General features: G+C 38.1%; 6 protein-coding genes and 1 long non-coding RNA gene across 8 annotated transcripts; 3 read left to right on the forward strand and 4 right to left on the reverse strand.

Moving 5' to 3' along the window:
* Positions 1-282: 282 nt before the first annotated feature.
* Positions 283-3,495, forward strand: LOC106376961 (chloride channel protein CLC-b). Its single transcript, XM_013817104.3, has 6 exons — positions 283-724; positions 801-1,001; positions 1,067-1,244; positions 1,315-1,847; positions 1,929-3,081; positions 3,169-3,495. The coding sequence occupies exons 1-6, from the start codon at positions 543-545 to the stop codon at positions 3,271-3,273; spliced, it is 2,352 nt and encodes a 783-aa protein (XP_013672558.1). The 5' UTR covers positions 283-542; the 3' UTR covers positions 3,274-3,495.
* Positions 3,396-6,508, reverse strand: LOC106376963 (uncharacterized RNA methyltransferase pc1998). The gene is made up of 15 exons (XM_013817107.3): positions 6,287-6,508; positions 6,068-6,182; positions 5,880-5,991; positions 5,756-5,800; positions 5,619-5,686; positions 5,486-5,540; positions 5,321-5,400; positions 5,157-5,240; positions 4,867-4,980; positions 4,583-4,701; positions 4,379-4,496; positions 4,152-4,285; positions 3,893-4,046; positions 3,724-3,803; positions 3,396-3,644 (listed from the first exon to the last, which is right to left on the reverse strand). The coding sequence occupies exons 1-15, from the start codon at positions 6,439-6,441 to the stop codon at positions 3,545-3,547; spliced, it is 1,533 nt and encodes a 510-aa protein (XP_013672561.1). The 5' UTR covers positions 6,442-6,508; the 3' UTR covers positions 3,396-3,544.
* A 30-nt stretch (positions 6,509-6,538) lies between these two features.
* Positions 6,539-8,755, forward strand: LOC106350886 (L-type lectin-domain containing receptor kinase S.6). The gene has a single exon (XM_013790721.3). It carries the CDS (start codon positions 6,633-6,635, stop codon positions 8,673-8,675), a length of 2,043 nt encoding a protein of 680 aa, XP_013646175.2. The 5' UTR covers positions 6,539-6,632; the 3' UTR covers positions 8,676-8,755.
* A 6-nt stretch (positions 8,756-8,761) lies between these two features.
* On the reverse strand, positions 8,762-12,581 carry LOC106376960 (uridine/cytidine kinase UKL1, chloroplastic). Its single transcript, XM_013817103.3, has 14 exons — positions 12,202-12,581; positions 11,890-11,981; positions 11,732-11,801; positions 11,518-11,636; positions 11,223-11,319; positions 10,833-10,912; positions 10,395-10,589; positions 10,223-10,306; positions 10,082-10,142; positions 9,783-9,843; positions 9,507-9,600; positions 9,321-9,393; positions 9,166-9,248; positions 8,762-9,064 (listed from the first exon to the last, which is right to left on the reverse strand). The coding sequence occupies exons 1-14, from the start codon at positions 12,395-12,397 to the stop codon at positions 8,918-8,920; spliced, it is 1,452 nt and encodes a 483-aa protein (XP_013672557.1). The 5' UTR covers positions 12,398-12,581; the 3' UTR covers positions 8,762-8,917.
* A 1,891-nt stretch (positions 12,582-14,472) lies between these two features.
* Positions 14,473-15,480, reverse strand: LOC106374878 (mavicyanin-like). The gene is made up of 2 exons (XM_013814804.3): positions 15,211-15,480; positions 14,473-15,129 (listed from the first exon to the last, which is right to left on the reverse strand). The coding sequence occupies exons 1-2, from the start codon at positions 15,374-15,376 to the stop codon at positions 14,732-14,734; spliced, it is 564 nt and encodes a 187-aa protein (XP_013670258.1). The 5' UTR covers positions 15,377-15,480; the 3' UTR covers positions 14,473-14,731.
* Positions 15,481-15,974: 494 nt separating this feature from the next.
* Positions 15,975-18,326, reverse strand: BNAC07G24080D (uncharacterized protein At3g27210). The gene is made up of 4 exons (XM_013817102.3): positions 17,887-18,326; positions 17,532-17,621; positions 16,638-16,718; positions 15,975-16,551 (listed from the first exon to the last, which is right to left on the reverse strand). The coding sequence occupies exons 1-4, from the start codon at positions 18,062-18,064 to the stop codon at positions 16,160-16,162; spliced, it is 741 nt and encodes a 246-aa protein (XP_013672556.1). The 5' UTR covers positions 18,065-18,326; the 3' UTR covers positions 15,975-16,159.
* Positions 18,327-18,482: 156 nt separating this feature from the next.
* LOC106374877 lies at positions 18,483-20,751 on the forward strand. 2 transcript variants are annotated; one of them, XR_001275130.3, is made up of 6 exons: positions 18,483-19,234; positions 19,419-19,713; positions 19,798-19,827; positions 19,932-20,098; positions 20,198-20,340; positions 20,430-20,751. It is a non-coding gene; the product is annotated as an uncharacterized LOC106374877 (long non-coding RNA). The 2 variants fall into 2 exon arrangements; XR_007325901.1 differs by having other exon boundaries at positions 19,932-20,340.
* Positions 20,752-21,835: the final 1,084 nt, after the last annotated feature.

The raw sequence follows: 21,835 nt of genomic DNA on the forward strand, positions 1-21,835 counted from the left end.
ACTAGGCCGCGAGTCAAGAAGTCACATCCCTACGTTTTTTTTTGGTAATATCATATCCCTACGTTCTTTGTTTTTGTTTTGTTATACATATCACCTTCGTTATACGTATAAACTCACCGTTCGCTTACCTTCTCTTTAATTTATTTTGTAGACATATAATTAAGTGGCCAATCATTGTCTCATCTTGTAGTGTAGCATATGTATGAGTTACATATATCTACATATTCGTTGCCCTTTCACAAAGAATAATAAATAAACGCTCATATAAACGTCGTCTAACAAAGATTCAAAACTACATCTGCTTCTACATGTGCGTATGTATACACATGTACAAGTATAAAACTTTGTAGAAAGCAAAAACAAAGAAAAAAAGCGGAAAAACCAATTTGCATGAAAAAAATAAATAACTAAAACAAAAGAAAAACACCAAGAAGTGCTTTCTTTAACAGAGAAAGCTCTCCAAGAACCTTAAAACAGTTCTGTTGCTGAGTTTCCGACCAAAGCCAGTTTCTTCTTTATCTGATAGAGAGAAAGAAAGACTTATGGAAGAAGATTTACACCAGATTGTTAATAGTTGTAACTACAATGGAGAAGATGAAGAGCAAGGAGACCCAGAGAGCAACACACTGAACCAGCCTCTGGTTAAGGCTAACCGAACACTATCTTCAACTCCACTTGCTTTGGTCGGTACAAAGGTTTCTCACATCGAGAGCTTGGACTATGAGTATGTCTTCTTCTCTGCTTAATTTTGATTTCCTGGTCTCAGTTTCTTAATAATGTTTTTAATGAAATATTGGCAGAATAAACGAGAACGATTTGTTTAAACATGATTGGAGAAAAAGATCAAAGACACAAGTGCTTCAATACATATTCTTGAAATGGACATTCGCTTGTCTTATCGGTCTATTCACTGGTCTTATCGCCACTCTCATCAACTTAGCCGTCGAAAACATTGCTGGCTACAAGCTTTTGGCAGTTGGTCACTTCCTCGCCCAAGAAAGGTAATCAGCACCCACATCCAAAATTCAAAGCTTCATCTAATGATAAAAGTCTTGTCGGGGAACAGGTATGTAACAGGTCTGATGGTCTTTGCTGGGGGGAATCTAGGGCTGACGTTGGTTGCGACTGTGCTTTGTGTATGCTTTGCTCCCACGGCTGCTGGTCCTGGCATTCCTGAGATCAAAGCTTACCTTAATGGCATCGACACTCCAAACATGTTTGGTGCTACCACTATGATCGTTAAGGTTTGTTTTCTGAACTTTTTTAAAGGAGATTCATGTGTTAAGTTTGATTATTTAACTCATGGTATGATAGATCATTGGAAGCATTGGAGCGGTTGCAGCTGGACTTGATCTAGGCAAAGAAGGTCCTCTAGTTCACATAGGAACCTGCATAGCTTCATTGCTTGGGCAAGGCGGACCAGACAACCACCGGTTAAAGTGGCGGTGGCTTCGTTACTTCAACAACGACAGAGACCGAAGGGATTTAATAACGTGTGGCTCGGCAGCTGGAGTGTGCGCAGCCTTCAGGTCACCTGTTGGAGGTGTGCTTTTCGCCCTTGAGGAAGTCGCCACTTGGTGGAGAAGCGCCTTGTTGTGGCGGACTTTCTTCAGCACAGCGGTTGTTGTGGTTGTACTAAGGGCGTTCATAGAGATATGCAACTCAGGCAAGTGTGGATTGTTTGGAAGAGGAGGGCTTATCATGTTTGATGTCAGTCACGTTACTTATACTTACCATGCGACTGATATAATCCCTGTCATGTTGATTGGTGTCATTGGTGGAGTTCTTGGGAGTCTCTACAATCACTTTCTCCATAAAGTTCTCAGGCTTTACAATCTCATCAACCAGTTAAGTTTTCGAAATGCTTGAAACATAGTGCAAACTCTACAAGGTGCTTAATTACTTACCTTTGTTTGGTCTTTTTGCAGGAAGGGTAAGATCCATAAGGTGCTTCTTGCTCTTACTGTATCTCTCTTCACATCGGTTTGTCTCTACGGTCTTCCTTTCTTGGCCAAATGCACGCCTTGTGACCCCTCCATAGAAGAGAGATGCCCAACGAATGGTAGATCAGGGAACTTCAAACAGTTCCATTGCCCAAAAGGTTACTACAGTGATCTAGCTACTCTGCTTCTCACCACCAACGACGATGCTGTCAGGAACATCTTCTCTTCCAACACTCCTAATGAGTTCAGCATGGGCTCCCTTTGGATATTCTTTGTGCTCTACTGCATCTTGGGGCTTTTCACATTTGGTATCGCAACGCCGTCTGGTCTCTTCCTCCCTATCATCCTCATGGGTTCTGCGTATGGAAGAATGCTTGGTGGGTTGATGGGATCTTACACTAGCATTGACCAAGGGCTTTACGCTGTCCTTGGCGCAGCTTCGCTCATGGCTGGATCCATGAGAATGACTGTGTCACTCTGTGTTATATTCCTTGAACTTACCAACAACCTTCTTTTGCTTCCCATTACAATGATTGTGCTTCTTATTGCCAAAACTGTGGGAGACAGCTTTAACCCAAGTATCTATGATATCATACTGCATCTTAAGGGGTTACCTTTCTTGGAAGCGAATCCGGAGCCGTGGATGAGGAACCTCTCCGTTGGTGAGCTTGGTGATGCTAAGCCTCCGGTTGTAACACTGCAAGGTGTAGAAAAGGTTGCTAAGATTGTTGATGTGCTAAGGAACACGACGCATAATGCGTTCCCTGTTTTAGATGAAGCAGAAGTACCTCCTCAAGTGGGTCTAGGGACTGGGGCTATAGAGCTTCACGGGTTGATCCTGAGAGCTCACCTAGTTAAAGTGCTGAAAAAGAGATGGTTCTTGACGGAGAAGAGAAGAACGGAGGAGTGGGAGGTCAGGGAGAAGTTTCCATGGGATGAATTGGCTGAGAGAGAAGACAACTTTGACGATGTGGCCATCACAAGCTCTGAAATGCAAATGTATGTTGATCTCCATCCTCTCACCAACACAACACCTTACACAGTCATGGAGAACATGTCTGTGGCCAAGGCTTTGGTGCTGTTCCGGCAAGTGGGACTCCGACATTTGCTTATTGTTCCCAGGATTCAAGCCTCAGGAGTGAGTCAATATGCTTTTTCACTCTCTTATACTTTCACCCATAAAGCCTATTAACAACTCTAATGAAACTAACTAAATCGTTTGCAGAGGTCTCCTGTGGTAGGGATCTTAACCAGGCAGGATCTAAGGGCATGCAACATTCTACAAGCTTTTCCTCACTTGGAAAAATCCAAAGGTAGAAAAGCACACTGAATCGGTACTAAATTTGTTTTACCTGTTGTCTGTAAAAATGGCTTTGCAGCTATGTTGTTTTCTTCCCATTCTTGAAGATGTTTCTGTCCAGTTTTGCACTTTTTTCTTCATACCAAACAGACTTGTATTGCACAGATCTCTTTTAATACTTGTAAAATCACAGTGAGTGAAGAACCATATCTCCTGTTTAAAAGGAACATATCAAAATTGTTTTTTCATCCACTACATGGTCTCCTGGACTTTTGAAGTTCAATCGGGCTACAGAGATTAACTACTTAGCACGCACTTTCTTTAATCCCACTTTCTTTACTCCCGATTTCTTCTTTTTCTTCATCACAACCCTTCTCTTGAATACGGCCAAGACTTCAATGCTGAAAACACCAATTGTAAAGTAAGCATTTACTGGAACATAAAACATAAAGTAGTTTTTGTTACTTACGAACTGATTACCTGTCAGTTCCGGGAAAGAAGTTAAAGCCATGTGCTTTTTCCAGCTCCCATGCTCTGCTAGATAACAACGACTTGCAATCCTAAACAATTGTTTAAGAGTTAGAAAGAATCAAAAAGAGGCAGAGTTTATTGGTAGTATAGAGGTGGTATCCGTGATTGTCTCTAGTACCTCCTTGAAGCTTTCCCAACCACAGCTTATATAAATGAGTCTTTGCGGTAGAGTATTGCTCTCCTCAGGGGTCAGCTTGTTACCAGCTTGAACTGAAAGTTCCCTTGCTCTTAATATCCACGGCCTCTTCTCCTCTTTTGCATTCGAGCTTGTACTGAAAGAAGAGAAAACCAACATGTCCATAAAGATCTAGCTTTTGAGTTTTCATGTTGGTCTTTGGAAGCAAAGTCAAAAGTTTTTTTAGAAGAAGTTGAATAACCTCTGTGACGAAGACCTCATTCTTTTCTCAATGGAGGGAACAGACTCCAAAATCTGACGGAGAGAAGCATCCAGACCTCTCCTTGGAGGATCCACCACGACTACATCTGTTCCTATAATCCACGAAAGTGGGTTCTGTAGAAATTTGTATACAAGGTAAACACACATCATTAGAAGTGTCAAAACAAAATTTTGAATTTTATTTAGCTAAAAGCAAACAGTACTGACAACTGAAGCATCTGCATGGTGCCAAGTGATGCTGCAATTCAGCGAGTTTGGCAACCTCTGGATTGTTTTCTCAAAAGACAGCCTAGCTTCTTTGTTAACCTCAATGCATTTGACAGAACTGAAATCAAGATAAAGTTTAAAGTTGGGGTCAATCTTTATCAACATGAACATATATACACAATCTTCTTAAATGTATGTTCTTGCCTGCATTTCCTCGATGTAGCTAACGATAATCCAATTACCCCGGCTCCTGCGTATAGATCAGCAACAGATGATCCGCCAGGAACATACTTATGTAGTTTCCAAAGCAAGCTATCAAAAGCCTGACACAAAGCATTGGATATATTCAAGCCTGGATATATTAGTACTCATACAGCACTTACTACAGCCGTCATAAAACTTAAGTCAAACAAGCATATATTAAATCTGCTGCTGAACTACTCCCCGCTCTACTTGACCAAAAAAAAACTTTAAATCTGCATGCTCACCCGTGTGTTTGCTTGGCCAAAACTGGAAGGATCCAAGGATATGTCAATTCCTCCAACGTGTTCCCAGAAATCTCTCTCACCTAAAAGATGTCTCCATCTGTTTCCAAAGATTATCTAAAGACAAACGCAATGAATAAGTTTGATGTTAAGCAATTGAACGAACAAAAAGAAAGTAACACATTTAGGCAGAAAATCTTCCAGTTCACAACATTATGCCAGAACAAAAGCTAACACTGAATTTTTTTTGGATCTTTGGCCCAAGCATAAGAAAATATTGTTCTCTGACTCACATTGTTGGTTGACGTCTGAAAGTTAGCCCAGACAGAATGGATCAGGTGAAACTTGCAATTGGGTCCACCCTTTCTCCACAGGAACTGCAAATGAGAAACGAAATAAGTGAAAAACCAGCAGAACAGTTAAGTGGAACGAGAGAAAGGAATCAAGAAAAACTCACGCTGGACAAAGCTTGCAACTTATCTGCGTTATGAGATTTCTCATTTCTCGAGTTCCAGACCAGGGACACCTGCACTTTTCCTGAAACCAAGATTAATACTCAGCAAATCTTCTTTCAATCTCATTTAATCAAAGATACTACAAAGAAGAAAGAAAACTGTCAAACCATTTTTGTATCTCTCTGGGGCACGAAGTGATGTACTGTGCGTCGTAACAGCCATCTATAGAAAAACCTCATCACCAGATTGGAACAATCATATACACACCAAATGTTATACCACTGGCACTAATATAATCACCTGAACATATCGTAAGTCCCCAGTGCCCTGATCCTCATCAAATGGCACGACATCGAACACCTTAATACCTTAAAAGTATAGTAAACAAAATCAATCTCCAGTTCTTCTGAACCATAGAACAAATTAAGAAACAATACCTTCTCTCAGTAACTCGATGGCAGCATTAATATTAGGATGATGAGCTGCAAAAATAAAATAAAAATCAACCTAGTCAAAACCATCATCAACAACTTATAAAAATCATAAAGTTATTGAAATTACCTTTACATTCAGGAATATCTACAACGGAGTGAGTTCCCTCTTGGTACAACCCTATCAATGCATTATCCGACGTGCCACGAACGGCTAGCTTAGCTCGGCACCGCCATCCCCACTGCCACACAAAGAAGCAGGCAATTCAGAAAAAGAAAAAAAAAAGAAATCACCAGAAGATCTCATATTGGACTAACCAGTCTACAACTATCGAAAGTGAAATCTTCGACGCCGTAACGCTTGAAGAAGCCTGAAGCTTCGTCGACGACAGCCGGACGTTGGAGATTGAGCTCATGCGTGCAACCTGAGCACCTGCGAACCTCAGAGTCGCGAAATTTAAGCCCACGTCGAATCAATTATCACTGAAATCAATGAAAACTAAGAGATAACAAGAATCATCGGCGAGAAGAGCGTACGACTGGAAATGAGGGCACTGCAGGGAGCAAGCTAGCGAGTCGGAGGAGCTTGAAGGGAGAGAAAGAGAAGCGACGGGAGGCGAAGCCGGAGGTGACACGCGGCAGGTTATGATTGGATAACGAGCGCCGAAGGAGAAAAGCGTCGACGAATGCATCGCTGCTTCACTCTCGCCGGGAATGGATAAAGTAAAAAATAAAATAAAATAAACTCTTCCCGGTTCGTATTAAACCAAATTAAAAAGACCCGACCCGACTCTTAACCCGATGCACGATCCGGCCCAGTTGAATAACACACTCTCACTCCCTACTTCCTCAGAAACAGAGGCTCACCGTCTCAAGAACAGAGATGAATCCGTTTCTCTTCTTCTTCTTCTTCTTCTACCTCATTCTCCTTCTCACCCAAGATTTTCCCGCCCTTTCTCTCCGTTTCTCTCCGTCGCAACCCAACCTAACCCTCTACGGCGACGCCTTCTTCCGCGGCCACACCATCTCCCTCACCCAGCAACAGCCCTGTTTCCCCTCACCCTCGCCGCGAAACTGCTCCTCCTCCGGCATCGGACGCGCCCTCTACGTCTACCCGATCAAGTTCCTAGAACCCTCCACCAACACTACCGCTTCTTTCTCCTGCCGCTTCTCCTTCACCATCATCGCCTCCCCTTCTTGCCCCTTCGGCGACGGCTTCGCCTTCTTGATCGCCTCAAACGCCGATTCTTTCACCTTCTCCAACGGCTTCTTGGGTCTCCCCGACCCGGCTCTAGACCCGCACGGCTCCTTCGTAGCCGTCGAGTTCGATACAGCTTTCGACCCGAGTCACGGAGATATCAACGATAACCACGTCGGAATCGACGTGAACTCAATCGTCTCCGTCGCGTCCGTCGACGCGGTTTCGAAAGGGATTGATCTTAAGAGCGGGAGAGAGATGATGGTTTGGATTGAGTATAGTGACGTTCTGAAACTCATCAGAGTTTGGGTTGGGTACTCACGGGTTAAGCCCAAGAGTCCGGTTTTAGCAGCACAGGTTGATCTCGCCGGGAAGTTTAGAGAGTACATGCACGTCGGCTTCTCTGCTTCTAACGCACTTGGTTCGGCGTTTCATATCGTGGAGAGGTGGAAATTTAGAACGTTTGGGTCTCACCCTGACGCGGTTCAAGAAGATGACGACTGGTTGGTCTGCTTTGAGAATCCTAGGAATGTTCGCCACCGTTATGGTTTGGATGTTAGGGTTTCAGTTGTTGGGTTAAGGATCCCTTTCTGGAGTCTCTTACCTGGTTTAGCTGCTGTTGTTGTTCTCACTGCGTTTATTGCTTACTCGTTGATTCGAGGCAAGAAGAGGATTGTTTGTGAAGGAGTAGGGCTGAACAGGGTCCCGGGAAGGCTATCCTTGGCTGAGATAAAGTCTGCAACTTCAGGGTTCAACGAGAACACGATCGTGGGTCATGGAGCTTCAGCAACTGTGTATAGAGGCTCCATTCCTACGGTTGGATCCGTGGCTGTTAAGCGTTTTGATCGGGCTCACTGGCCACAGTGCAACCGCAACCCTTTCACCACGGAGTTTACTACAATGACGGGTTACTTGCGGCACAAGAATCTAGTTCAGTTTCAGGGCTGGTGTAGCGAAGGAACAGAGACAGCTCTAGTGTTTGAGTACTTGCCTAATGGAAGCTTGAGTGACTTCCTTCACAAGAAACCTTCATCGGATCCGTCAGAAGAATTCGTAGTCCTCTCTTGGAAGCAGAGGGTGAACATCATTCTCGGCGTGGCCTCTGCGCTTACTTATCTACACGAAGAATGCGAGAGACAGATCATCCACCGTGATGTCAAGTCCTGTAACATAATGCTGGACGCTGAGTTCAACGCAAAGCTAGGTGATTTCGGGTTAGCTGAGGTTTACGAGCATAGTGCGATGTTATCTGGACGCAATGCTACTCTCCCAGCAGGTACCATGGGTTACTTAGCACCTGAATACGTTTACACAGGTGTACCTTCCGAAAAATCCGACGTTTACAGCTTCGGTGTGGTGATTCTTGAGGTGTGTACGGGGCGTAGACCGGTTGGAGATGACGGGTCAATACTTATAGACCTGATGTGGAGTCTCTGGGAGAAAGGGAAGGTCTTGGATGGTGTTGACGTTATGCTAAAGGAAGAGTTTGATGCAGAGGAAATGGAAAGAGTGCTGATGGTTGGGATGGTATGTTCGCATCCTGACTGTGATAAGCGGCCGAGGGTGAAGGAAGCTGTGAGAATTATACGTGGGGAGGCTCCGTTGCCAGTTCTTCCGGCAAGGAGGCCTTTGCTGAGGATACATTTGGCTACGGAGGCGGAGGAGATGATTGCCGATAGTTTAGTTGGGGAGGAACTTCCTTGGATGACGCCTAAGTCACACTTTTAGCTGTAAATTTCCTTGGTTGACGCTCGATTGTGACAACATTCAGATTGATAGTTTAGTAAAGAAATCAAGCTATGGACAAAACCGAGAAACTTCAAATGATTTTCCTGTCAGAGAAAAAAAAACAAACAATATTTCCCTTTATGGTTCATGTTTTGATAACATTGTCGCAATTTTATGCTTCCGCAGACAAAGACACAACAACCATTACACCGGATTTTGAAACCAGAGATTAGTAACTAGTTTTACTCGTCAGTACCAAAGTAGCGATCGCCATATTCACCCAAGCCTGGTATAACCCGAAAGTCTTCATTCAGACACTGATCTATTTCCGATGTCACAATCTTCAACAGCGGAAACCGTTTGCAGATGCAGTGGATTCCTTCCGGAGCCTGCAGAACGCGGAATCAATTCTGAGTTTGTGACTGGGAGATAAGAGTAAGAACAAGTTATGTGATGAGGTATCATTTGGCTGATTTAACACAACACTCACCGAGATAAGATTGAGGAATATTATGTGAGATTCAGGGACTCCTTTACGTATGAGTAGCTCTATCGCCTGACTTGCACAGTTACCTTCAAGAAATCCAATGAACCTTTGAGAGAATGTACACTTCAAACCATGAGAACAAAACTAACTGAAAGTACCTGTGCCTAAAACGGGATCTAGAAGCAGGACATGGCGCTCGGAGATATCACTTGGAAGCTTCTCATATATAAGCTGATTAATATGCAAGGAAGATTTTTTTTTAAGTTTCTTTGTTTGGAAAAAAGATATGTCATCTTTTTAAGATGTCAAAGGTGTTAGAAAAAAAAACACACACACAAACAAACCTGCATTCCGTTGTCGCCTTCACGATGAATAAGAATCTTCCCTATTTTGATCCCTTTACAACATGCACGTAACGCGTTTTCCATGCTTTCACCACTAGTAGAGCGTACAAAACAGAAAACCTTAGCCAAGAGAATAAAATGTGAAATGAACTCACTCGACATTTGAGCAAACAAACAATGTGTGCTTCCGATGTTATACACGTTTCTTTTGTCCCGCATTTTGAAGGTGTAAACAAACTGGAAACTTCAAAACATGTAAGACCTTTCAACGCTCACCTTCGAATGATTGAGACCCCACAAAGTTTCTTGCAGAAATCAACACCGCTATACACAGATCCTGGTTTGGGAAAATTAAGAAATTAAAATCATGGAGATGCAATCGAGCAGTAAATGCCACATAAAGCATTAGGTTTTCTCTCTGACTTCCATAATGCACAAACAACCTTTCTAGATCCATGACGAAAGAGATGCTAATGGATCTCAAGAACTAGTTAGTCGAGTTTTCAGAACCATGAATATCTTAAAGTAAACAGTTATAAAGTATAGCTACAGCTCAAGCCATTCTCCTCTTATACCTGTTGGAGTAACTACTTGTTTCTCAGTGAATGGCAAATGGCCAAGACCATGCTCTACAACCTGAAATGAATCCACTAACAATCATAATAACAAACTTAAAAGCTGATACGTTGAAAGGAAAGCACGAATTAAAAGGTTACCAGACGAATGAGTCGATCTGAGTAAAACACAAAGTCATGTTTTGATATGTCCTTCTCTCGAATAAGTGTATGCATGCCTCTTATCTGCAATTATGATCTCAGAGTGAGAAAATGGTTTTCAGCCTTATAGTCAGAATCAAGCATCAAATATCTGGAAAATGGCAGAAGTTACCTGAAATGTCGATTGGATAACAAAAAGATTTGGGTAGATTTTGCAGAGATCATGTTGCCCAAGTTTTGTGTGGATATGTTGCACAATCAAATCAACTGCAACGTGATTGTCACCTCCTCGAGGAATGATCACATCGGCATATTTCTTTGAAGGCAGCACAAAATCATCAAACGCAGGCTTCACAAACTTTGCATACTGCAAATGAACATAACACCCTCAAACCAAGAAAATTATGAAATGAACGAAGCTCGGAAGATGGCAGTGTTATATATAAGAATAGTCTAAAGAGTGGAACTAAGGAACAATGAATTGTTCAGTACTGAACCAAGACCATAAAGTGGTGGTTCCTGGTCTCGTATTCAGCACAATTAGAGCACTAACTTAGATATGTTGACCTGACTGACAAGTTTTACACCAAAATCTGAAACAAGGACTAACCTGTTCAAGGACAGAATCAACATCCCTACCCCTCTCAACAGTGTCACGTCTGATTCTGCGAGCAAGCCTCACATCAGCATCTGTAACCAATTAATAGCTAAGATCAGGACTTTTAACTTTGATAGGATTATAGGCACTATAAGGAGAATTGGCTAATTATATAGCCCCCAAGGCAGACAGTATGTCTGTCTTTAAATGTCAACAAGTAATAAATTGCGAAACAGAGTTAATCCGTCAAGGGCATCATCAGCTACAGAACAGGGAGTGGACAACTTCCATCACAATATACAGTACTCACTATATCATTTCGAGTTGTCCAGAAAATAAGGTCAAATAAAGGAAAAGAAACAAATACACTGCAACTAGTTATCCTGGAGTAAAGGTGGCAACCTGTGTCAACGAAGATCTTCATATTCATCAGATCCCGAACTCGTGAGTCATGAAAAACTAGAATCCCTTCCAAAATTATGACATCGCAAGCATTGACCTAACAAAAGTACCCCACTGATTGGTTTAACAAACGATAATCCTCATAAACTCAACGCCTAAAATACTCTTAAAAGATGCAAATATGGGTATCATTGAAACATAAACATTTCAAAACACAATATCCGAAGATCCAACCACATGGAATTAGAAGCTGACCATATAACCGCAGCAATATAACATTTAAAGAGGTATGCACCTGGCGAAAAGCATCTGATTTACGTTGATGGGTCTTGAAGTCGTAAATTGGAATTTGATAGGGTTGCCCACTCTTGAGTGTATCGATGCAATGCAAAAGCTGTTCAGTGTCAAATGCATCTGGAGAAGAAAAAAAAACATATTTGAAAATTTAACCAACTTGTCCTGAGCTGAATATCAGTAAAGAACAATCAGAGAGACATGAAAGGAAGAACCAGGATGATCGAAGTTGTATTCTTGCGCACGCTCCAGTTCTTCAGATGTCAGACCACGGTAAAAGGAATCCTAATCAAATACACAGCACATCATATTCCCAACCTAGCGAGTGATACATGAGAATAACTGAGTACAATGGAGGGCTTCAGAATCAAACCTGGTTAACTAGAACAATGCGATGATCATGAAGCTGCTGGATAATCATGTCACACACCGTGGTCTTACCAGAAGCTGTACCACCAGTAACTCCTACAGAATTCAAACAAACACAAAATCAAGCCCTAGAAACTGATATGGATCCACATATCTCTAAAATTGGAACCACAAATGCTACAGAAGATTTTGCATAGCTAAAAACCTAAGATACAATTCACTCGAAGCATTTAAAATTGAATAAACAAAGAGATAATACTCGAGTTCGACTATTGACTAAGCCAGGATTAAAGCGCTAAGGAGAATCGAAAATCACCGATGACGAAAGGCTGATTAGGCGCGGCGGGATCGGAAATCTGGGAGAAAGATGGAACGCCGGAACGGAAGGGAGAAGGGGAAGAGTTGGTGGATTTGGACGGAGAAGAGAGAAGGCCGTCGAGGCGAAGACCGGAGAAGTGAGGCCCCGATGCCTTCTCCATGACGTAGTCAATCGACGTAGAGTCTTCAGGCATTGGATTCGCGGCGAAATTCCGATTAGGTCTGCGGAGAAGAAAACGAGAGTCGACGATTCAGGGAAAAAAAACGATTGTTCCGTAGTGATCAGTGGCGAAACGATTCTTCACAATGCCACAATACGGCAGCCCCCACTTGTCTCTCACTCCCTCCGTCTTTTTAAAAGTATTTATTGACAGAAACGTGAAGGAGACTGACTGCTACATTGAAATATTAATCTATTTTAAATAGATGTTTCAGAAGAAAAAAAACAAATATATTTTAAATAGGATTTATCTGAAACTTTTGTATTGTTAAATCATTTTTTTGGAGAAACTTGAAGGAATCTACTAATTTAAAAATTCATCTATTTTAAAGTAAATTTATTTGTTTTATTAAAGAGGACTTTTTCTATATTATTTGAATCAGATATCTAGGGGTATATCAAAATGATTTGATTTTTAATGAGTTTTAAGATAATTTTAGGAAAATTAGAGAATTTGGTTTGATTTTGTTAAATCACTCTAAAATATCATCTAAAATTAAGAAGTTTATATTTTCATTTTTATAATTAATAAACATCTCTCAAACACTTTAGAAACACTCGAAAATCTCCAACTTGAATTTTTTCATTAACAGTGAATTTGAGAATGTTTCATGAAATGACAAGTTTAATAACATTAGATTTTAAAGTATTTTTTAAAATCCACGTTTCAATAACAGATGATTAGTCTTTTTAATACAAATCACCTAAAACTTTTAATTGAATACACTCTCTAAATGTTGTATCTATATTATTAAAACTGAAATAACTTTTGAAAATAACCTTTATTTCACTTTAATATTTACCAAATTATGCCACAGAATTAATAACTATTAATTAATTAATTAATTTTTTGTTAGATTTTTTTTTCTATCAAAATTTACTAAACTTAATTAATTAACTAAAATTTTCTACTAAAAATTAATTAACCAAAAATTATTCATTTTAATTAGATTATTATCTAACCAACAAAAATTACAATTATCCTCTACTCGAATATACTCTACCAAATTTTACAATAAATTAAACAAATTTATTTAAATGTGACTACAAACTTTGAATGTTATATATTAATATATATTATTATTTAATTTCACATAAAGAATATAAACTATAAATGTTTTTGTTAAAACATAGAAAATTAAAATATATGTTAAATCATTTGATGATTAATATAATTCACACATGTATATTTGAATTATAAAAATACAACGCTTAAATTTCATTTTAATATATTTTCCTCAAAAATGAACATAGAATTACAATTTATTTGGTAACAAAATTTAGAGACATATCTATCTATCTATCTTACTAAAACATAAATTATTTAGGAAAAATATATTTATCAATACACATAGATATAAGGGAAATTCTATTATATAGCCATTTTTAAGTTTTTGTCACAAAAATAGCCCTAAAAAGGAAAATGACCAAAACAGCCTCTTTTTAATTTTGAAATTTTTAATTTTTATTTTTTAAAATTGAAACCCTATCCCCAAAACTCTACCCCTTAACTCTAAACTCGAAGTCTACATTAGTTAATCTTATGATAAAAATATATTTTACCCCTTAATAAAACTTATTTTGGTCATTTTCTTCAATAAGAACTATTTTGTGGCAAAAACTTTAAAATGAATATCCTAGAAAATTTCTTTAAATATAATAATTGGTGTTTTAATTTATAAATAAATACAACAAAAATGGTTACTCAAGTTAAAAATATTAATTGACAAATATGTTATATAACATATCATTTTAATTGATTTTATATGCAACTGCATTGTGAGCAATCAACAAATTGTAAATAATTAAAAATCATCGCTCTATCATAAATGTTATATATTATAAATCAAATAAACGTCCAAACTTACGTATGTTTGTACAATCATTAAATTAATTTAATATGTCTATTATGTTAAACAAATCTCCTCACGGATAAAGCTCTAGTTTAGTTAGTTTAAGTGAGCTGGAAACTAATGTAAAACTTGCGCTGAATTTTGTATGGTTTATGTTATCTGTACTAAAATTAATTAAGAACAAAATAAATAAAAATACTAAACAGACTGAATAATATTATTAAAAAGTGGGCATATTAAAAGGCATAATAGAGAATACTCCAACCGGACCAATCAAGTGGACAAGAAGAGGGTGAGAAACCAAAGTAATTGAGAAATACGGATAAAAGAACAAAATCACAAATGCAATATTCGAAATACATAATGATGAAAATACAACAAATACGGATTATAACTCACAAAATTATTATTTTTCTCGCCTCCGAAATGTTTTTGATGCAATACAAAAGCCTTTCTCAGTAAGCCCAAACAAGTCCAATAACCAACGATCCCACAGCTAAAATATATCCAATGGAAGCACGTAGCCCCTGACCGGAACTCGAACGCGAACCTGAGCCGGTACTCGAACCCGAATCTGAGCCGGTGCTGGAACCCGAATCTGAATCGGAGCTTGAATCCGAACCCGGAGATGGAACGGCGGTGGAGTCAGCAGAGACAACGTTGACTTTAACCTTCATGCCTGATTGGCAATGCCCTGGGGTCCCACATGCGAAATAACGAGTACCGGTTTTAGAAAGCTTAACGACGTCGTTTCCAGAGCTTAAGGAATTTACAGGTGTTCCCAGGTCACAGCTCTTGTATGCCGCTTCGCTTCCGAGCTCTACAACGCTGTGTAGTCCGGAATACTTAAAAACTACAAGGAACGAACAAAAAAAACGGTTTGGTTAGCATGAACCGGTCGGTTTACGAAAATTGAATTTAGAGAAAAACATACCAAGTTGATCGCCGACTTTGAAAGATTTATCGGACGACCAAGAATCAAAGTCAACGGATTGTTCCCAGCCTTGGCTCCCGCCTATCACATGCTGTGCTGCTAAAGTTGTCTTAACTGCTAGTAAACCGGAGAAAACCAGGATAACAAGAGCTGCTTGCATTGTCATTGGTTTTTAATGAATTGAACTCTGTTTAGAAATACTAAGTTGAGCTACTGCTAGTGCTTATATATATATGGCAAAGCATGACATTGGTTGCTTAAGTTATAAAAGTTAGAAAGAAAAGAAACAAAAACAAGCTTGGAGTTGAATCGAAGCTAAGATCTTTAGTAGTTGTCATATCTTTAAATTGGTATTTGTATTCTGTTTGTTTTTGATATTTTTATGTGTTCAAGTAGAACGTTTGCATCAGAATTGCCGAATAAGTTAAGGAGCCAAAACAGCCTTAACATGCAAGCAAGATTTAAGAACCACCCGGTTTATAAATAGAGCTTGTACCCTTAGGTGGTTAACTACTTTCACCTAAAGCTTTTAGTGTCCTTTTTAGGCTTCTAGTGTTTTTCATTGAACTAATTAATTTTAAATATAAAAGGCTAGCTAGTAAACTGGTTTTAATTAGTCTAAAGGTTAATAAGAACTACTCCAAGAATGAAGATTTCTTTATCACCATTGAACATGAAAACTATTTGTTGTACGTTCATTAACCATGGTAAGTTTTATATCACAAAAATCCAGGGTAAGATTTTTTCAAACTTAGCAAGCCAAAGATCCAAAAGCCACTTATTAACACACCAGAACATCTCTTCTTTTTTACATAATCTCTTCAACTATGGGATTCATTTTCTTCTCATCACAGCAAGTGAAGTAGTACTTGTAAAAATTCACACGAGCTTTTTACTCTGAGATCTCTTTCTCATTTTATCATATACACAATATTGCTCTCTCTGCATCTCATTTCACAGCAACAACCCCAGTTTCAGAGCTCATCTTCTTCCTCCTCTCCATGAAACTTCCACCACACGCAGAGAAACCAGGAAGACAACGATGATGCTGCCAGTTAGACTTCTTCTTCTCTTCCTTTATGCTAGAGTCCTCCTCAATGGCGGCCTTGTTGAATTCACCAGAGAGATAAGGAGAGCTGAGAGATGATGACCCTCCAGAGCTTTCCTCTCGTTCTTCTCTTATACTTTCTCTGAAAAGATCACCAAGCTTCTTCCTCCTCGGTTTTGGCGCTGGAGAAGAGCCTCGAGAAGGCTTCTTCTCGTGGAATATAAGGTTGTTGATGCGAGGAAGTCTGTCCGAGAAGCTGCTCTTGGGAGTGTTTCCACGCGATGGAGTGAAATCTGAGTAAATATGTATAAAAATCAAAATTCTGGAGCTTGACTAGTCAAATCCAACAAGAAAAAAAAGAAAAAGAAAAAGATCCTACCGCCATTAACGCTGTGGAAATCATCGTCTGAGTCGGATTGTAGCCATTGCTGGGTATCGAAAAAGGTTTCATCTTTACTTCCTGTAGAATAAAATTAAAACATTAGAACAAGAACGTAAATGTGTGTGATTCATACATGTGTATTTCGAACCTTTTGATTCAGACACCATCTTAAGACAGAACAGACCAAAAGACAAAGAACTACAAGAAGAAGAAGTGTAAACCCCTTTAAAACAGAGGAGATGGAATCTGGAGGAAACTACAAAGCAATGCCTAAAAAGAGATTAAATATGAAATATACTAAAGTTCCCGGGTAAAAATTTATAAATTTTCAAAAACCACCTGTTCAAATTAAAGCGTGAAAAACAATGGAACCAAAGATCAAGAAGAGTGTTTCCATACTTTTACACATTCATTTCAGATCTGGGTCACAGCTAAAGTAGACAACTTTTTAAAACACAATTCACCAAAATAGCTCTCTGTCTTTTCAAGTTACCTTTTTTTCCCGTTGTAAGAAACAAAAGAAAAAAAAAACTCTGTTGTCTCGGGAAAGTCTTTGTTTTTGGGAATCAAATTTTTTTTTTTTACTTTAATTCTATTAATGGAAGAAATCGAATCAGAGATATGATCTTATCACATAAAAGTCTCTCTCAATTAGTCAAATTGATTAATTTAGAAAACCACTAATGGAATAATAATTTGAGATAATAACAATTTGTTTGCGATCACACGGAACCTCCACCACATGTGCAATTATGTTGAGCGTCGATGTAATAAGAGAGTGTGTCGTTAGATCGGACAATAACTTAACTAAACTGAACATCAGACAAAGACCAAGACCAATCAGGACATGAGTTAAATTCAAAAAAAGAGAGAGATCTTTGTAATAAATACCGAAGCTTTTCTTTGAAGAGGAAAACGACCACCGAGATTTCACAGCCGGAGACGCCACCGGAACCGATGTTGTACTCTTACTCGGCGATTCTGAGAATTGGATTGGACGAACATTTAAAATAAAATTATCAGCAAAAATATTAACTTTTTAATTTTATATATAAAATATCTGAGAAACCCCACATCCACCCCCAGTCAGATTTTTTTTTTATCCCAGTCAGATTCAGTATCATCAATTCATCATGAACTAATCATTCTTGATTTACAAAAATATTGATAATATAAAATCTGGAGATCAAAACACAGAGACGATGGTCTCTCTCTCGATTATAAGAAATTGAGATAGAAAAAATACCGAAGATTTTCTTCGCAGAAGGAGACGATGAGTACAAGGAATTGGAAATGATCGTAACGCCGTCGTTTTTCACAGGCATCGGAGCTGAATTAGTATCTTTCGTGGGAGATTCTGGTGTTACCATACGCTCTGTTCCAAACGGAGAGTTATTAAGCGATGACGACGAATATGAGCCCATTCACTGGTATCGAATTTTTAAAAATAAATTAAAATGACTTTGTAGAGAAAGAGAACGAGAGAGAGTTTTTGATTATTTGAGAGACGATGATGGTATGTGAAGACAGAAGGAACTATATGATTCTTCTTCTTTTTTTTGGTTCGTCGGAGAAGGTAATATGTGGGTCCCAGACGGACACGGTGCCCACTCAGTTTTCGTGTTACAACGGTGTCGTTTCATGGACTCCACGTCTTCATCGTGTGAATATCATGGTGGGACCCATTGGGTGACTTTTTGATGAGTAACGTGGCGCTTATATAAATCCCCTCACTACGTATGACTCGAAATTAAGTAGACCATCTCCAATGCACACGGTAACGTTATCTGTATTTCACTCTAAAACATACTAACTCTATTATAAATTTGAATTTACTCCAAAAGTTAACTCTATAATAGAGTTACTCTAAAATAAAGTGAAATATAAAATAATATTATTTTTTACTCTATATTTAGAGTAAAAAAACAACATTACTATATATTTAACTATATTACAGAGTGAACCATTGGAGTATATCCAATACTATAATAGAGTTATTCTATTTTATAGTGAAAATTAGAAGAAATTATTATGTGCCATTGGAAATGCTCTAAAGACATCATTAACCCTAAAGTTGCTTAAGTGGGGTGCTAAAAAACTTTTTTTTTTTTGTCTGAATTTTTTTTTTTTTTAAAATGACCAATCGCGGGCCGCCACGTGTTCGCGAAAGTCTAATTAAGCACTCCTCCTTCTTCTTCTTCTTCTCCTCTTTCTACTTTTTATAATTAAAAAAACGCTAAGCACCCCTTAAGCACCTATGGTTAATGGTGTTCTTAGACCATCATTATCGCAATTTCTTAGTAGAGGTTTTAAACAAAAGTAGGCATTTATTTAAATCAAAATTAAAGAAAATTAAAGTAACCGATCCTCAATACAGAGTTTTGACAACCGATTATAGAGAAGTTTCTTAATACACGTGTCAGCAGACTGTTATTTAGAAATTTGTTTTTCTTTTCTCTCATTTCTCTCTTCTCTCTCCTTTCTCTCCTCTTCTCTCGTGTTCTTCGACTCGAAAGAAAAGCGACAGAGACGCCCGCTTGATCGCCGGCGTTCTGTTTCTCTCCGGCCACCGAGTCTTTCACCTTTTTTTACTAGTAAGATTTTCGTTTTCTTATCGATGTCTTTGTTTATTATTATTATTTTTAACCGTTAGTTGAATCTATTTGCAAATCTTCGTTGATGAGATTAAATTGGCATAGATTAACCTTTTGATTGTTGATTGTTCGATACGTATCTATTGGAGATTGAAACCTAGATTTTTTCTAATGTTGTTTAAAGAGATTGCAAAAAGAGTATGGTGAGTGAATGATCGTGAGACAATCGAAAGTTGAGGAATTTGGAGAGATTGGAGAACTCCGACGGAAAGACACTTCCTTGCGTTCGCACCTACGAGAACGACTCAGCTAGGCCCAACCTCGTCGGTACAGTAGCTTTCGGTCTGGCTTTAACCGCCGCTGCAGCCGACGGCGGCGAAGCCGCCGATGATCATCTTCGTGAAAACGTCCCCGTCATGGTGGTCGAGACTGTTTTCCCTGGAGGATCCGACCCGAAGGCTACTGTCTCAACCCAATTGGTAAGTTCTTAGCGTTAGCTAACTCGGAGAATCACAGTAATGAGACGTTTGATTATGTGTTGTGTTTTGTTTTGTTTTGAACAGTTCTTGCCTACTAAGAAAGTTAAAGAGCGAGTTAAGTTTGTTCTGTGACATTTTCTTCTTGTTGTTCTGTTAATTGTTCTTGTTGTTGTTCTGTTAAGTTAAAAATGTGTGGCTTGGTCTTGTTTTCTAAGCAGGTAACATGACACAAGACGAGACATGAAGTTGGCTGCAGTTTCTAAAAAAAACATAAGTTGGTTGTTGTTTCTAAAAAAACACGAGGCATGAAGTTGGTAGAAAGTGACTTGGGAGTGGAAGGATCACGGACTTGTGTCTTGTGGTGATTGTGTACTTTGTTGATTGTGTAATATGTTTTAAGAAACCTTATCTTTGTTCTATCTACTTCCTCTTAAGTGTTATCAACGCTCTCGAGAGTTAATTGTTATTACTGTGTGTTGTGCAGATCATTACAGGGAATCAGAATCATCCAAGCAGCAGCTGGTGCTGGCTGTACAATACTGATAAGTGATAGTGTAAACGTTTACTTGTGTGGGAAAGATTCGTTCGGTGAAGCTGAATACGGAGGGCAAGGGTCTAATGTTCCTGGTGTTGATCTTGTTCTGTTTTCTCATTGTTTCAAATGTTCATGTTGATCTTGTTCATGCTAAAATGTTTAAAATTATCTTGTAATGCAGGTCTTGTTGTCTAGTTCGTATGTCAGGATCACTCACTCTATCTTCAAAGAACGTCAAGAATGGCTCAGAAAAGGTGTGTGTGTGTGTGTGTGTTGGAGTGTCTGTTGTAGTGTCACGAGATATTTGTGTATGTTGTAGTTGTTGTCTTGTGGCACAAACACTTTATAAATCACAAGAGAAGTGTTGTTGTTGTCGTCTTGTGTCACGGGTGATTTATAAATCACAAGAGAAGTTGTAGTTGTTCTCTTGTGTCACAGACACTTTATAAATCACAAACACACTTGATTCTCTTTATAAATCACAATCAATTCTTTTCTTTTTTTTCACATTCCTCTCTCTATTTTCTTGCTCACATTCTTCTCTCCAATATGATGGGTGTTCGAATTATAATTCCTAATAGACAAATGTATCATCAACTCAAAGCTGATTTGGTTGAACATTTATGCAGTAAATTTGGACGTGATGAAGACAACAACTGAATTCGAAATGTTTATTTCAAATTATTCTCGTTTATTGTACTAATCTTTATTTTTATGTTTTTTTTTAAATCTATGTTTTAAATGTTATCTTTTAATATGTTTTATTTAATAAATAAATTTTATCTTAATTTTTTTAAGAACCTTTAATTAAAAAATTTCCGTTGGACTACTCAAAATAGGAGTTTCTTAATTAGAGTTCTTAATTCCACTAAAGTACATTTATATAATTAAATTATCATTAAAAAACCGTTTAAGAGTTATGCGATAATCATGCTCTTAGGGTTTTTGGAAAAAAGGTAACTCGTAATTTCTCCCACTTATATATAATAAAAACTGGCCGGTTCATGCAGTCGTGTTTTCTTAATTAATTTGATTTGAAAATGTAATTTGACAGTCAGAAATTGGAGCGGTGAGAAGTGACTCTCATTAATTAAAGTAACTGATGATGAAAGTGAATTTTAGATTCACTAGGGATGATCTTGTCAATATATGAAAATCCTTTAAAAAATTGTAATATTAAATTTGTAATAATTTAAAAGAGATTCTGCTTAAATGTCATTTAGTTAGGATGTCAATTTAGGTTATGTGGCAGCTTAAGATTCAATTAAAAAAATGTTGGTTCAAATTCAATTACTAAAGAACATTATATTAATCCAAAATATAAAAAACATATATTCTTTCTTTAAATAAAAGTTACGGAATTACATAATATGATTAACATATATATGCCAATTAATAACTATGAATAATAAAGATTTAATAACAATTTTTGCATATTTCTTCATTTTTGTTTAATTTTATATTGATAAAAAAAATTAAACAATCATATTAACCATATAATAAAAAAATAAAATTTTTTCTTATATGTTATATTTTGAATTTTGTAAAATGACTTTAAATTTAAAAAATGAGAAAACCTTATATGTT

The sequence above is a fragment of the Brassica napus genome, chromosome C7 (genome assembly GCF_020379485.1).
Source record: "Brassica napus cultivar Da-Ae chromosome C7, Da-Ae, whole genome shotgun sequence".
NCBI lineage: Eukaryota > Viridiplantae > Streptophyta > Magnoliopsida > Brassicales > Brassicaceae > Brassica > Brassica napus.

Excerpts from the sequence above, each read along its gene's own strand:
- LOC106376961 (XM_013817104.3), top strand. The coding sequence starts at position 543 with ATGGAAGAAGATTTACACCAGATTGTTAATAGTTGTAACTACAATGGA. Across the intron at positions 1,002-1,066 it reads CACTTCCTCGCCCAAGAAAG|GTATGTAACAGGTCTGATGG; the intron begins GTAATCAGCACC and ends GTCGGGGAACAG. Across the intron at positions 1,245-1,314 it reads CTACCACTATGATCGTTAAG|ATCATTGGAAGCATTGGAGC; the intron begins GTTTGTTTTCTG and ends ATGGTATGATAG.
- LOC106376963 (XM_013817107.3), bottom strand. The coding sequence starts at position 6,441 with ATGCATTCGTCGACGCTTTTCTCCTTCGGCGCTCGTTATCCAATCATA. Across the intron at positions 5,241-5,320 it reads AGTTGCAAGCTTTGTCCAGC|TTCCTGTGGAGAAAGGGTGG; the intron begins GTGAGTTTTTCT and ends TCTCATTTGCAG. Across the intron at positions 3,804-3,892 it reads GTTGGGAAAGCTTCAAGGAG|GATTGCAAGTCGTTGTTATC; the intron begins GTACTAGAGACA and ends ACAATTGTTTAG.
- LOC106350886 (XM_013790721.3), top strand. The coding sequence starts at position 6,633 with ATGAATCCGTTTCTCTTCTTCTTCTTCTTCTTCTACCTCATTCTCCTT.
- LOC106376960 (XM_013817103.3), bottom strand. The coding sequence starts at position 12,397 with ATGCCTGAAGACTCTACGTCGATTGACTACGTCATGGAGAAGGCATCG. Across the intron at positions 11,982-12,201 it reads TAATCAGCCTTTCGTCATCG|GAGTTACTGGTGGTACAGCT; the intron begins GTGATTTTCGAT and ends TGAATTCTGTAG. Across the intron at positions 10,143-10,222 it reads CAGATCGACTCATTCGTCTG|GTTGTAGAGCATGGTCTTGG; the intron begins GTAACCTTTTAA and ends GATTCATTTCAG.
- LOC106374878 (XM_013814804.3), bottom strand. The coding sequence starts at position 15,376 with ATGACAATGCAAGCAGCTCTTGTTATCCTGGTTTTCTCCGGTTTACTA. Across the intron at positions 15,130-15,210 it reads CAAAGTCGGCGATCAACTTG|TTTTTAAGTATTCCGGACTA; the intron begins GTATGTTTTTCT and ends CGTTCCTTGTAG.
- BNAC07G24080D (XM_013817102.3), bottom strand. The coding sequence starts at position 18,064 with ATGGGCTCATATTCGTCGTCATCGCTTAATAACTCTCCGTTTGGAACA. Across the intron at positions 17,622-17,886 it reads TTCTGCGAAGAAAATCTTCG|AATCGCCGAGTAAGAGTACA; the intron begins GTATTTTTTCTA and ends TCCAATTCTCAG. Across the intron at positions 16,719-17,531 it reads CTCTTCAAAGAAAAGCTTCG|GAAGTAAAGATGAAACCTTT; the intron begins GTATTTATTACA and ends TTTATTCTACAG.